The sequence below is a fragment of the Hermetia illucens genome, chromosome 4, assembly GCF_905115235.1.
Source record: "Hermetia illucens chromosome 4, iHerIll2.2.curated.20191125, whole genome shotgun sequence".
Lineage (NCBI taxonomy): Eukaryota > Metazoa > Arthropoda > Insecta > Diptera > Stratiomyidae > Hermetia > Hermetia illucens.
The window spans coordinates 36048087-36060376 of record NC_051852.1 but is presented as its reverse complement, the minus strand read 5'-3'; the positions used below and the strand labels follow the sequence as shown (position 1 = coordinate 36060376).

Here is a 12290-nt window from a genome sequence, read left to right as displayed (position 1 = left end):
ATCAGATATGCTAAATGCATATACATAACGGGCTACGTACAAATGGGATAGTTCTACCCTCAAATATACTCACAGAGGAAGCCAACAAAACCTTTCATACCTGAAACGCCCAGCTTTGGGTTTCTGGACTTGTTAATATTTAATTATGATACCTAAGCTACATTTAGGCTAGAAATAAGAAACAAACGCTATGTATTAAATGTAAGTCTTCTGTGTTTCTTTCAATAAATGATTTTAAAACGAAAAAACAAGTCGAAAACCTACTGATTAAAGTGACAATGGGGGGTATGAAGAAGTTTTTTGGCTGGGCGATTTCATCAGAGGCTCCCTTGCTCCTTTGTATCTTGCCAATGGTATAAATTAAATTCATCTAAGCCGTCAAATTCGCACACTTGGTTGATTCCAGCTTAGATACCCACAATTTTTATTTCGGGATAGAATAGTCCTGAGCTCGCCATCTACAGTAGATTTATTATCTTAACGTGCGTCACAAAAAAACACGGCTTACGGCCTCGGACTCATTTGATACTTGCATGTCCCTACTGCAACAGGCCGCAGAGTTTGAAAATTACCGTGCAGGCAAATAGGGCTCGAATTTGTTCGTGCAGATGTGGGGTTTTACTCTTTGTAAAGATATATGGTAGCCCTGAAAAGGACTTTTGGGTTTTATGAGGAATCCTCAATGAAATAGAAATCAACTCTATTCACAATTTACTTCTTGGCTGCTGCCTTTTTGGGAGCCGCTTTCTTCGTTGCTCCTGCTGCCTTCTTGGGCTTTGGTGCCTTTTTAGCTACTTTTGGGGCTTTCGCCTTTTTCTCCTTTGGTGCCTTGGATTTTACACTTCCGGATTTCTTTGCTGCTTTAGCGGCACCAGATGCTGCTTTCTTAGCCACGGCAGGCTTCTTCGGTTTAGCTGCTTTCTTCTCACCCGCCTTCTTTGGTTTAGCGGCGGCTTTAGGTTTCTTCACTGCTGCCTTCTTTGGTTTAGCCGCCTTTTCTTTCTTCTCCTTAGCTGGGAGTTTGAATGAACCAGAGGCACCACTTCCCTTAGTTTGCACCAATTTTCCAGAGGTAACAGCGCTCTTCAGGTACTTCTTGATGAAAGGAGCCAGTTTCTGGACATCAACTTTGTAGTTGGCTGCCAAGTACTTCTTGATGGCAGGCAGGGATGAACCTCCACGTTCTTTCAAAGACTTGATAGCGGCGTTCACCATCGAAGAAGTTGGGGGATGAGTTGGTTTTGACTTCGGCTTCTTTGGTCCACCTGCTGCTTTCTTTCCTTTCTTCGGGCTACCTGCGACTTGGGCGGCGACTGGTGCTGATTCTTCTGCCATAGCGAATAGGTTCGAATACTGGATAAACTCTCAAAATGTAAACTCAAACTTCACAGTTTGACAATGTCTGATAACCAAAACTACCAAACGAGCATCAACTCATGAGAACCGCGAAGAGCGGTAGTCGACATTTAGATTTTCATTCCATATAATTATTGAATCATTATTGGAGTTACTCAAAAGTTTTTACCATTTAATAATTAACTTCCACCCTGATATTATTTCATCCACTAAAATTACATTTGACAGTAATTTCTCCGTAGATTTTATGGCAATTCAAATCAATTTCTGTATATGATTATCAGGTATTTCAAACGGCAACTCTGCTTCTCTGCTTTCCTTGGTTGTAGTCCGAAGTTTTTAAGGGTTTTATTAAATAATTATTAAATAATAATAATAATCGTTGGCACAACAATCCATATTGGATCAGGGCCTTGAAGTGTGTTAGAGTACTTCATTCAAGACCGTAACGGTACACTACAGTAGACTGTAGGAGACAATGTGGTCAGCATTGCGCTCGCCCGAGATTATTACCCTGATTTGACTCAGGTACTCATTCACAGCTGAGTCGACTGGTATCCGACGTCAAATCACGATACAAATCCCTCTGCCACCAGCGAGATTTGAACCGCGACCTTCCGTACGACAGCCTTGTGCTCTAACCACTCAGCTATCCGGACACTATTTTTTATTATTAAAACAACAATGAAATATTGGTATTCAAGTTATTATTTAATATGTTAGCTTTACGCATTACAGAAAATGGCGACCTTATGTACTTACTTTAAAACGTAAATTCCTTTCAAATGTGGAGGGTTCCTATCGTGTCCCCACTATTATTGTTTGCATCTGCCAACATTCGACATGAGTTAGTTTTTGATTTAAACATTTTGAACTATCAAAATTTATTAGAAATATTTACATTTTTAGAATAAGATTTATTTACTAAGTTAGTTGTATAAAAAATTCCTTCCTTGAAAGACCAAATGGTTTGCATTCACTACATTTGGTGCATTGAATTATCTTCAAAATCATTAAATGTAGATATCGATGAAATTTTTTTTGTTATAAGGACCTCCGGCTAACTTGTCCCATGGTCGCATTTATCTTTTTGTGTACATTGTTTTGCTTTGTTTCCAACAATGAATTACAAATTCATATCACATATTTAGATGAGGACAGTGAGAGATGACCAGAGCTAGGACTTTAAAAAAACTAAAAATGACCATTTGTAACTAATCCGTCCTTATCCACTGTAAGTCTTCACACGCTTTCAATGTCAAACAAAATTCGAAAGATCTAGTTCGTTTGCTAGAAACCGCAACAAGAAATAATGATGGCAAAGTGGAAAAAAAATGAACTGAAACATAGTTTTCAATGAATCAGGACCAAAATAAGGAAAGCGTCTCCACTCCCTGCTCTTTAGCCTGGTAGTACGTCAATAGCGAACGTGTATCAGGGGCCAGCCCCTTCGGGACCCTGGTCAAGTAATGTGCATTGAACCGGACTTAGTAGACTGCGTTACCCCGAGCGAGCGTTGATTCGTCCGTGAATTCCGGGATCAGCTAAGCGTAGGTCAGGTCCCAGGGAACTGGGGTAGGAGCTGTGTCCCCGGGGGTACACCTGTTCCTGACTACTGCACCCCGCTCCCTTTCATACAATGTGCTGGTGAGTTTTCCATGGAGAATAAACCAAAACCAAGAAAAAAAAATTACGAAATATCAAGCAAGGAGGAAGAGCTAAGTGCGTTTGGGCGGAGCACAAAAATGTGTCGTTCACCGCAGCGATAAGCGAAAGAGACAGGGGGGACTGACATACCCGACGTGACAACGGTACGCCCAAATAAAGAGGAAGCCTTACCAAGTGGCGCAACCGACGGTGCGGGGACAGCAACTTCAATACCCTGCAGTGCCCCTGTTCTCGAAAAAAGCTCAGTCAGAATCGCTAGTACTGAGCAAGTGGATTCGGACATGAACCAAGTGGAAGTGCCGTCGATCTTCCTAGCTAGAGCCCGAAAGGAGGCGCTCATCAGGAAATGTGCGGCAGTGGTGAAGTGTATGCGATCGGCAACGTTCCTCCAGAGTAACGTCAGCAAAGACATCAAAAACGGGCTGATGGAATTGGAAGAACTATTGGATCGCATCTCCTTCTTCAGGCGAACGGTGAGAGCAGCGGAAGACGATTGGAAATCAGAAACAGCCGCACTCCCTGCCGAGAACACCACAGGCGCCAAACAAGCCGCAGATAGTCCACTTCAAACCGAACTGGGGAAAAAACGGAAAGAGGACGACGTACCTGAAGAAGACTTTATGAAAGTAGTTTCCAGGGCCCAGAAAAGAAGGCGAATAAGGATAAACGGAAACAACTGACTACACCGCCAGAGACCCGTCTGTCCAAAGACAAGGCGGCTGCAAACCAAAAGCCAGAAAATATTAGGAAACAAAGAAGGACTAGACCGTCGGCTCTGCTCATTAAGCCGACGGAAGTCCTTAGTGAAATGCACCACAGGATGAAACCCGAAAACAACAGAGCAGAGGTATCTTCGATACGAAAAACGAGGAGTGGCGGAGTCCCCATCGAACTGGGCCCGAAGATGACTAGCAAGAGTACGTTCTGCGAAGCGGTCAAGGGATTATAGGGGGAGAAGGCTCTTGTTTCTAGCCTAGAGCCCATGTGCTCTCTAAACTTCCGGGATCTTGGCTGCCTCCCAGAAAAGGTCGAAGTGGAGGCGATAAAGCGTGAATGTCCAGAGGTATCCAGTGTCCGGTATCACCTATGTAAATTCTCGAGGCCAAAAACTCGACGTGATGAAAATCCCCGAGCAATATGCGGGGAAACTGCGGCAAAATCAAAATTTGATGGATAGTATGGAGAGTATGAATGCGGTTAGTCCCCACCAAGTGCTACAGATTTTTGGACTATGGACCACATCAGCAGCTTACAAAGAACCGGACAGGAGAACAGCATGCCGGAGATGCGGCCAGGTAGATCACCAAGCGAAGACCTGCAATGAAAGCGAAAGTTGCGTTCTTTGCAGGGATCGTGGTGCGTCTGCTGAGAGCATCGCAAACACTGCGGGTTCTTTTTGACACATTCATTTTATTTAACTTAATATTTACAATGTTGAGCTTAAGGCTATTTCTTAACACTAGAACTTATTTCTAACGACATTAGTCTTACCTAGAAATTAACCTAAAGCTTAATAATAAAAGTAATTTACAGATTCACTTAACCTAAGCTTACAAGCTAGTGGAGGGAAAGTCAGGAAAAACCCCCCATAAAATAAAGATTGTATGAGAAATATAAATTACCGGTAAAAGGATGGGAGAAGGATGCGTAAGGGGAGGATTAAAACTATTGGGATATGGAGTAAACAGTGTCAGTGCGATGTTCGTTATATGATCGATGGTAATATAGTAACCTGCCGTTGCGGAAATCGCGGCCTAGGGAATGTAGGTTAAGGATGTCAGAAGGAGGGACATGGGATCGAAATGGGCGATCAGTAGGACTGATGTGTGAGAAGACGGAATCTCGGACTAGGTTATTGTCATGGTTTAGGGCTTGGTAAAGGAATTTTATTAAGGATTTGATGAGAAACACGTCTAAAGGGGTGGAGTTGGTCCGGTTGTAGACGGCTTGGTTGGAACGGGGATGGGAAGAGCCTAGGGATATTCGGAGGAACTTCCTTTCGTTAGCTCGTAGGCGCTCCATTTGGTGGGAGGTTAGATCGCACCAGGCTACAAAGCCGTACGTCATTAATGGACGTATTAGCAGCTTGTAGCAGTAGAGCTTAACGTCAGGACGGACGGGGGACTTGTAGTTGAGGATGGGCCATAAGGATTTAAGACCGGTTGAAGTGTTGGTGAGGATCGAATTAACGTGAGGAATGGGAGAAAGACGGGAATTTAAATGGATGCCGAGGTATTTTGTGGAGGTGGCGGTGAGGATTGGATCTTGGCGGAGGAGATCGGAAATATCGCAGCGCATCTTGAAGGTGAGTTTTATCCTGCCTCGGAAGACGATGGCATGGCATTTGGACGGATTGAGTAGGAGTTTCCAGGAGATGAGGTAGGAGTTGAGGGATTGGATGGAGTGGTTTACACGGGATTGGGCAGCACCGATATTTCTGGATAGGGTATAGAGAATTAGGTCATCGGCATATTGAAGAGCTTTAACTGTGTAGGGAGATGTGGTGGAATGATGAAGAGGGATAGCTGCAGTGTAGAGAGAGAAGAGGGTTGCCGAGAGGACCGAGCCTTGTGGGATGCCTGCGGGGGGACTGTAGAAATCGGATAAGGAGTCGAGGACTCTAACTTGGGAATGGCGGTTGGAGAGGAAGCTAAGTATAAGTCGACAAAGGTGGGGATGAAATTTGAACATAAAAGAAAGTTTGAAAACAAGGACTTCGTGCCATACGGAATCGAAGGCCTTCTGAATGTCTAGGAGGCAGGCGGGGGTGGGGATGTTATTAACACTGCTGGTTCGGGACGGTCAATCTTTTTTATAGCGGTACTGGAAAGGGCTAGGGCGCGAATGACATGATCCACATTTTACAAATTAACTTGCACCGGAGTGCAACCGCTCACCAATTGCTAGCACAGTTCGCTGCGAAGGTAAATGCTAATCTAGTACCAATAAGCGAGCAATACCGAAACAGGGGCCCAGCTTCATGGCATCTCGACTTATCGGGCACCGCCGCTATCTGGGTTCGGGACGACATTAGACTCCGTGTTCTTGTCCAAGGCCGAGGGAATAAGTTTGTCTGGATTCGGTGTTTAGGGATAAAGTTTTTTTTAGCGTTTACCTGACGCCAAATGAGACTTCCCGGAATTTCGACGGCGGCTTGATGCTCTGGATTACGCCGTTTTGAGCACGGAGGAACGAATCCTGGTAGACAGTGGTTTTAATGCGAGGGCACTTCAATGGGGCATGCCTCAGCCAGACTCCAGAGGGAAACGAATTTTGCAAATGGCGGCGAAAGCCGTGCTCGTAGTTTTAAACATGGGTTCCACGCCAACGTTTCGGCGCCCAGGCTGTGAAGGAAGCATTCCTGACGTCACTTTTGCGTCGGAATTTCTGTCATCCACGGCGGACGGTTGGTGAGTCCTTGAAGACTTCTCGGCAAGTGACGACCAGTAGAGCGCGTTCGAAGTAGTTGACGCTCCTTGCCGGCGAGCACCAAAGCGACGCTCCCCCTGCCTGTGGAATGTCGCGAGGGTGAATATCAGGAAGTTCGTCGTTGGGTGATAGTGTCACACCGTCGTAAATTCAAAGATGAACCTGATAACGACGGCGTGTGAGGCTTCCATGCCCCAGAGGGGCCCCGGAAAAGCGACAAGCCATCTATGTACTGGTGGACGGCAGAAATTGCCGACCTACGGAGGAAATGTCATAAGCTCCGTCCTTTTGGAACAACATTTACACGCCAACGAGGAGGCATGCGCTATAGAAGCACAGTACAGATCAACAAAAAGGAAACTCCACAGCGCTATAAACAAAAGTAAAGCTCGCGGCCTGCATAATAAGTATCGACCAGATGGACTGCATTGTTCCTCAGACATCCTGTACGAGTTGATGTCAATAGCGCGGAAAGCGTCGAGGATAGCCCCTTTTCACAATGAGAGACTTCAAAGAAGCGATCCTCACTATGAAAAATGGGAAAGCGCCAGGTCCTGATGTCATCCCGGCGGAAGTTTACAAACTAAATTGCTGCTGGAAGCGTTCAATGCTTGCTTGAAGGACATTTTCCCTTGTCGCTGGAAAGTGGCCAGACTCACACTGATCAGCAAGATTAAAGGAGACCCGGAGTTCCCGTCTGCATACTGACCGCTGTGTATGCTTGACACGGCCGGGAAAGTGCTCGAGAAGCTCTTCAGGAGTAGACTTGCTGAAGCGATCCGCGCTGCCGGGGACTTATCCGCAAGGCAGTTCGGGTTCAGAACAGGAAGATCCACAGTAGATGCTGTTATGGAGGTCGTGGATGCGGTTCATCGAGCCGAGGCATACAGCCGCCGATCTCGACGGATAATGCTCCTCATAATGCTTGATGTCAGAAATGTCTTCAATTCCGTAAGGTGGATAGATGCTAGGTACATTAGAAAATTCATTTCACATGGCAAGCTATCTCTTGCGGATATTGGAGGATTATCTAAAAACCGCTCCCTGCCCTATGAGACGCTGGAGGGCTAGAGGAGGATGAAAATCATGTCGGGAGAGCCAAACTATTGATCACTTCGCTGTTGCTTAATGGCATTTCAATTTCATTTAGTCAGTCGTCTTCGTTTACTTTTTTTCCTCAGTAGGAAACTCGTGCGATCTACAGTAGTTGGGAGTTGCATCTACTCACGATTTGAGCAGCGAAAAAAAAATCATCACCCGAGCAAATAGGGCGCGAATTTGCTTCTTTATAACAATGGAATCAAAGCAGATGTGGAATTTCACTCTTTGTATAAATTTATGGTAGCCCTGAAAAGGACTGTTGTGGTTTGTGAAGAATCCTCAATGAAATAGAAATCAACTCTATTCACAATTTACTTCTTGGCTGCTGCCTTTTTGGGAGCGGCTTTCTTTGTTGCTCCTGCTGCCTTCTTGGGCTTTGGTGCCTTTTTAGCTACTTTTGGGGCTCTCGCTTTCTTTTCTTTTGGTGCCTTGGCCTTTACAGTTCCAGATTTCTTTGCTGCTTTTGCGGCACCAGATGCTGCTTTCTTAGCTGCGGCTGGCTTCTTCGGTTTAGCTGCTTTCTTCTCTCCCGCCTTCTTCGGTTTAGCGGCGGCTTTAGGTTTCTTTGTTGCTGCCTTCTTTGGTTTAGCCGCCTTTTCCGTCTTCTCCTTAGCTGGGAGTTTGAATGAACCTGAGGCACCACTTCCCTTAGTTTGCACCAATTTTCCAGAGGTAACAGCGCTCTTCAGGTACTTCTTGATGAAAGGAGCCAGTTTCTGGACATCAACTTTGTAATTGGCGGCCAAGTATTTCTTGATGGCAGGAAGGGATGAACCTCCACGTTCTTTCAAAGACTTGATAGCGGCGTTTACCATTGAAGAAGTTGGGGGATGAGTCGGTTTTGACTTCGGCTTCTTCGGTCCACCTGCTGCTTTCTTTCCTTTCTTCGGGCTGGCTGCGGCTGCAGCGGCGACTGGTGCTGATTCTTCTGCCATAGCGAATAGGTTCGAATACTAGATAAACTCTCAAAACGTAAGCACAAATTAGGCAGTTTGACAATGTCTGGTAGCTTAAATCTACCAAAAGAGCATCAACTCATGAGAATCGCGAAGAAGGGCAGTCGACATTTAGATTTTCATTCCATATAATTATTGAATAATTATTGGAGTTACTCAAAAGTTTTTACCATTTAATAATTAACTTCCACCCTGATATTATTTCATCCACTAAAATTAGATTTAAGAGAAATTTCCCCATAGATTTCATTACAATTCAAATAAATTTCTATTCATGATTATGAGGTATTTCAAACCGCAACTCTGCTGTTATTGTTTCCTTAGTTGTAATCGGAAGTTTTTAATAGTTTTATTAAATAATTATTAAAACAGTATTGAAATATTGGTATTGAAGTTATTTTTTAATATGTTGGCTATACGTGTCATGGAAAATGGTAACTTTACATGACCTCATTTACCACGTAAATCCGGTCCAAATAAAGAGGGTTCCTATTGCTTCCCCATAACTATCGTTCTCATCCACTGACTTTTGGTATCATTTTTCTTTTGATTTCGACATTACAAAATATTAAAAGCTGCTAGAAATATTTTCCTGTTTGGAATAAGATTTATTTACTAAGTTAGTTGATTTGTTTCGTGAACCATACGAAATTTCCTATTTAACTTCTGTGAAAACTTCGGACCCATTCTCCGCATGTTGAATGACCTAATTATCTGCTTTCAGCACACGTGTTGCATTTGATATTCGTTGAATTACTGACAAATTGTTTAAATGTAAAATAAATGAAACAATTTATAATAATATTTGACTAATATTGCCCATGGAACAAGGCACATTTCTTGTTTTGCTTTGTTTCAACGATAAATAGCAAATTCATTTCACATGCATATTTGCTTAAAAACAACCAGAAGTGACCAGAACTAGGGTTTGTATAAAAGCCAAGAATTACCATTTGTAACTAATCCTTCCTTGATCGCTAAGATCCTTATATGCCGGAATTTAGTCGATGAACTTCTTCGTCAGTTCCATATTTTATATTGAGCCAGAACTGATTAAAAGTAATAATTTTGGTTTTGCCATTCGCAATTTAAATAGCAGCACTTTCTCGATTAACTTTAATAGAGGAAGGAGCAGGCTTATCGGTCTACAGGATGTGGAAGGCGTTAGATGTTTATTTTCCTTTGGGATCATTGTTATTTGCGACAATTTTCAGCATTTGCAAAATAGCAACATCATAAGACACTATTGAATAAATGTATCAGTTGGATTATAGCATATTTTGGCAGTTGTTAGAAGATTTTTCCCGTACTAAGGTTGGAATCAGGAGCCTTCTGAGTGCTGAGCAAGGATTGAACCTTTCTTGGCATCACATTATTCCCTTGTAGCTACGTTTAGGCGCTACACAGTATAAGTTTGCTCTTTTCAGAGTTTTGGGAGCACTCCCAGGCTAGGAGCCGATGGAATTATAACCGAACTGGTTCTATATGGAAGCGACCAACTTCACCAAGTGGTTCACCAACTTATACTCAAGGTCTGGGGCAGCGAACCAAAAAAACATTATTTGCTATATAAAAAGGCTGCTAAGTACCATCTATAAGATTTTCCGCTGTCTTGCTAAGCCAACAGACCCTTACGTGCAGAATATCATCGGACATAAGAAAAGAGGCTTGACGCCAGGAAGCAGCAGATCAGATTTTCTCTGCGGCATGTGATGAAGGTCCTGGAGGTTCAATGTGAGTTTAACACGGTAGAACTTAAACCCACAGCTTTTCCTTTTTCCTAGCAGATTTTATTGATAAAATAAGTACTTATTTCGGGAGCTCCATATTCCTTTTTCAGTGCTTAGCTACTACTGATCTTAATCTTAATCTAATCAAATCTTTTCTTACAGAACGGAGCTTTAGGATCAAAATCGAGCAGCACCTATCAAACGAAAAAAAGGATAGAAGCAAGAGTACCACAAGGATCACCCCTTTCTCCTGCTATACACATTATACACGGCGGACATACCAAGAAAATTCAACCGCCTAACAGGGATCTCTTTGTTGTTGGACGACATGTGTATATTCCACACCTCGAAGCAAACTCACTTCATCACCGACAATCTTTAGAAAGCGACCAACATAACTATCAACTATATCAAGAAATGGAAAATAAAAATCAACCCAGAGAAGACTCTTCATCACCAGGAAAAGAAACCAGAAACCGGCAAACATCAAAATCAACAATCAACAAATCGAATGGAAAACAAGCACCAAATATTTAGGACTAATGTTTCACAACCGACTGTATTGGGAACATCACAGCAAGTTAAAATTCAAATATGCACAGGCATAATAAATTCCTTATACCCGTTAATAACGCAACCTGGATGTAGTGGCATCCCACAACTGGTGTTCTTTGTGATCGACGTATAAGCGCACGGCTCAAATCTAAAATTTACTGCAATGTCGTCCGTCTGCCACTTTCTATAGTTCTGAGTGTTGGTCGACTATAAAAGACAATGAACGGCGTTTCGCGGAAATGGAGACGAAGATGTTGCATTGCACTGGTACCGTGACACGTTTTGATCACATCCGAAATGAGAATATCCGCGATCGATATGGGGTTGCACCGATCGTCGAAAAACTGCGAGTGAGGCGTTTTCGATGGTGTGGTCACGTAATTCACGCTAACGAGAATTCACTTACCAATATTGGTCTGAACATCGAAGTCAATGGTAAGCAACCAAAAAGCCGACCAAAAAAAAAAATTCCATTACCCTCTAGTTTCTAGAAAGCGATTTAAATAAATAAGTAAATCATTTGATGGAAAGCCCTGTATTGATAATAGTCAACCTCATACGCTTCACACTCTGAGTTTAATATTATTAGCAAATGCCAAGAATTTAACCTACATCAAATTTAAAAAAGAGCTAGGGACAATTAGATTCTTCTTGAATGCAATGGATCGCCTTCATCGCCTAGTAAACGTTAAAAAAATTAAGAGCATTGCCAGCAGAGGCGGTCAAAGGGTAGTATAGGTCCCAGAGCGAAACGTGGATTGGTACCCACGATGGAACATAAAACCTGGGAAACGCCTGCTGAACCAACACCAACAGCCCTACTACCAAACCCCTAATTCCACCTCCACGTGGTGATCGCTGGGAGCTCTTTCTTAACGAAAAGCTGCAGACGGAGAAGGATGAAGGCGAATCTCCCTCGCCTAAAACGGGACAAATTGTATCAACTGGTCCTCCAGGTTGGGGGTTGGGTAAGGCTGCTAACCCTACACGGAAAACAACTTGTTGCGAAGCCACAACAGGAGCCTCGGACTGAACGGATAACACAACCACGAACCCGACAACGACAAAGGAATAACGATTTACGCGTTTTCTCATAAAACGTGCGCTCTCTGTACAGACATGAAGCTGCTGAGCAGCAATATAGGGCTGATGTAACAGCGTTACAGGAGATGCGTTGGACAGGGATCGCTTTCCTGGAGAAGAGTTGCTACACCATATATTATAGTGGCCATCCAGTAAACATGTGCTCGGAGCAGGTTTCTTAGTCAGCCAAAAAAGCTACTCTGCGCTTGCAAGGCAAATTTAGAAATGTAAGCCTTATTAACATTCACGCCACTACAGAGGAGACTGCAGATTCGGAGAAGGATACCTTATACGAGGCAGTAGAATGAACCCTCGAAGCCTACCCCAGATATGGTATCACAATCATACTTGGGGATATTAACAGCCAGGTAGGGAAGGAGCCCGTATTCAGGCGATACGTTGGCTCCTATAA

At 43.5% G+C, this 12290-nt stretch overlaps 2 protein-coding genes across 2 annotated transcripts; both read right to left on the bottom strand.

Moving 5' to 3' along the window:
• Window positions 1–201: 201 nt before the first annotated feature.
• LOC119654828 (histone H1-like) lies at window positions 202–1382 on the bottom strand. The gene has a single exon (XM_038060396.1). It carries the CDS (start codon window positions 1333–1335, stop codon window positions 712–714), a length of 624 nt encoding a protein of 207 aa, XP_037916324.1. The 5' UTR covers window positions 1336–1382; the 3' UTR covers window positions 202–711.
• A 6442-nt stretch (window positions 1383–7824) lies between these two features.
• On the bottom strand, window positions 7825–8835 carry LOC119655206 (histone H1-like). The gene has a single exon (XM_038060978.1). The coding sequence runs from the start codon at window positions 8487–8489 to the stop codon at window positions 7866–7868; it is 624 nt and encodes a 207-aa protein (XP_037916906.1). The 5' UTR covers window positions 8490–8835; the 3' UTR covers window positions 7825–7865.
• Between the last annotated feature and the right edge of the window lie 3455 nt (window positions 8836–12290).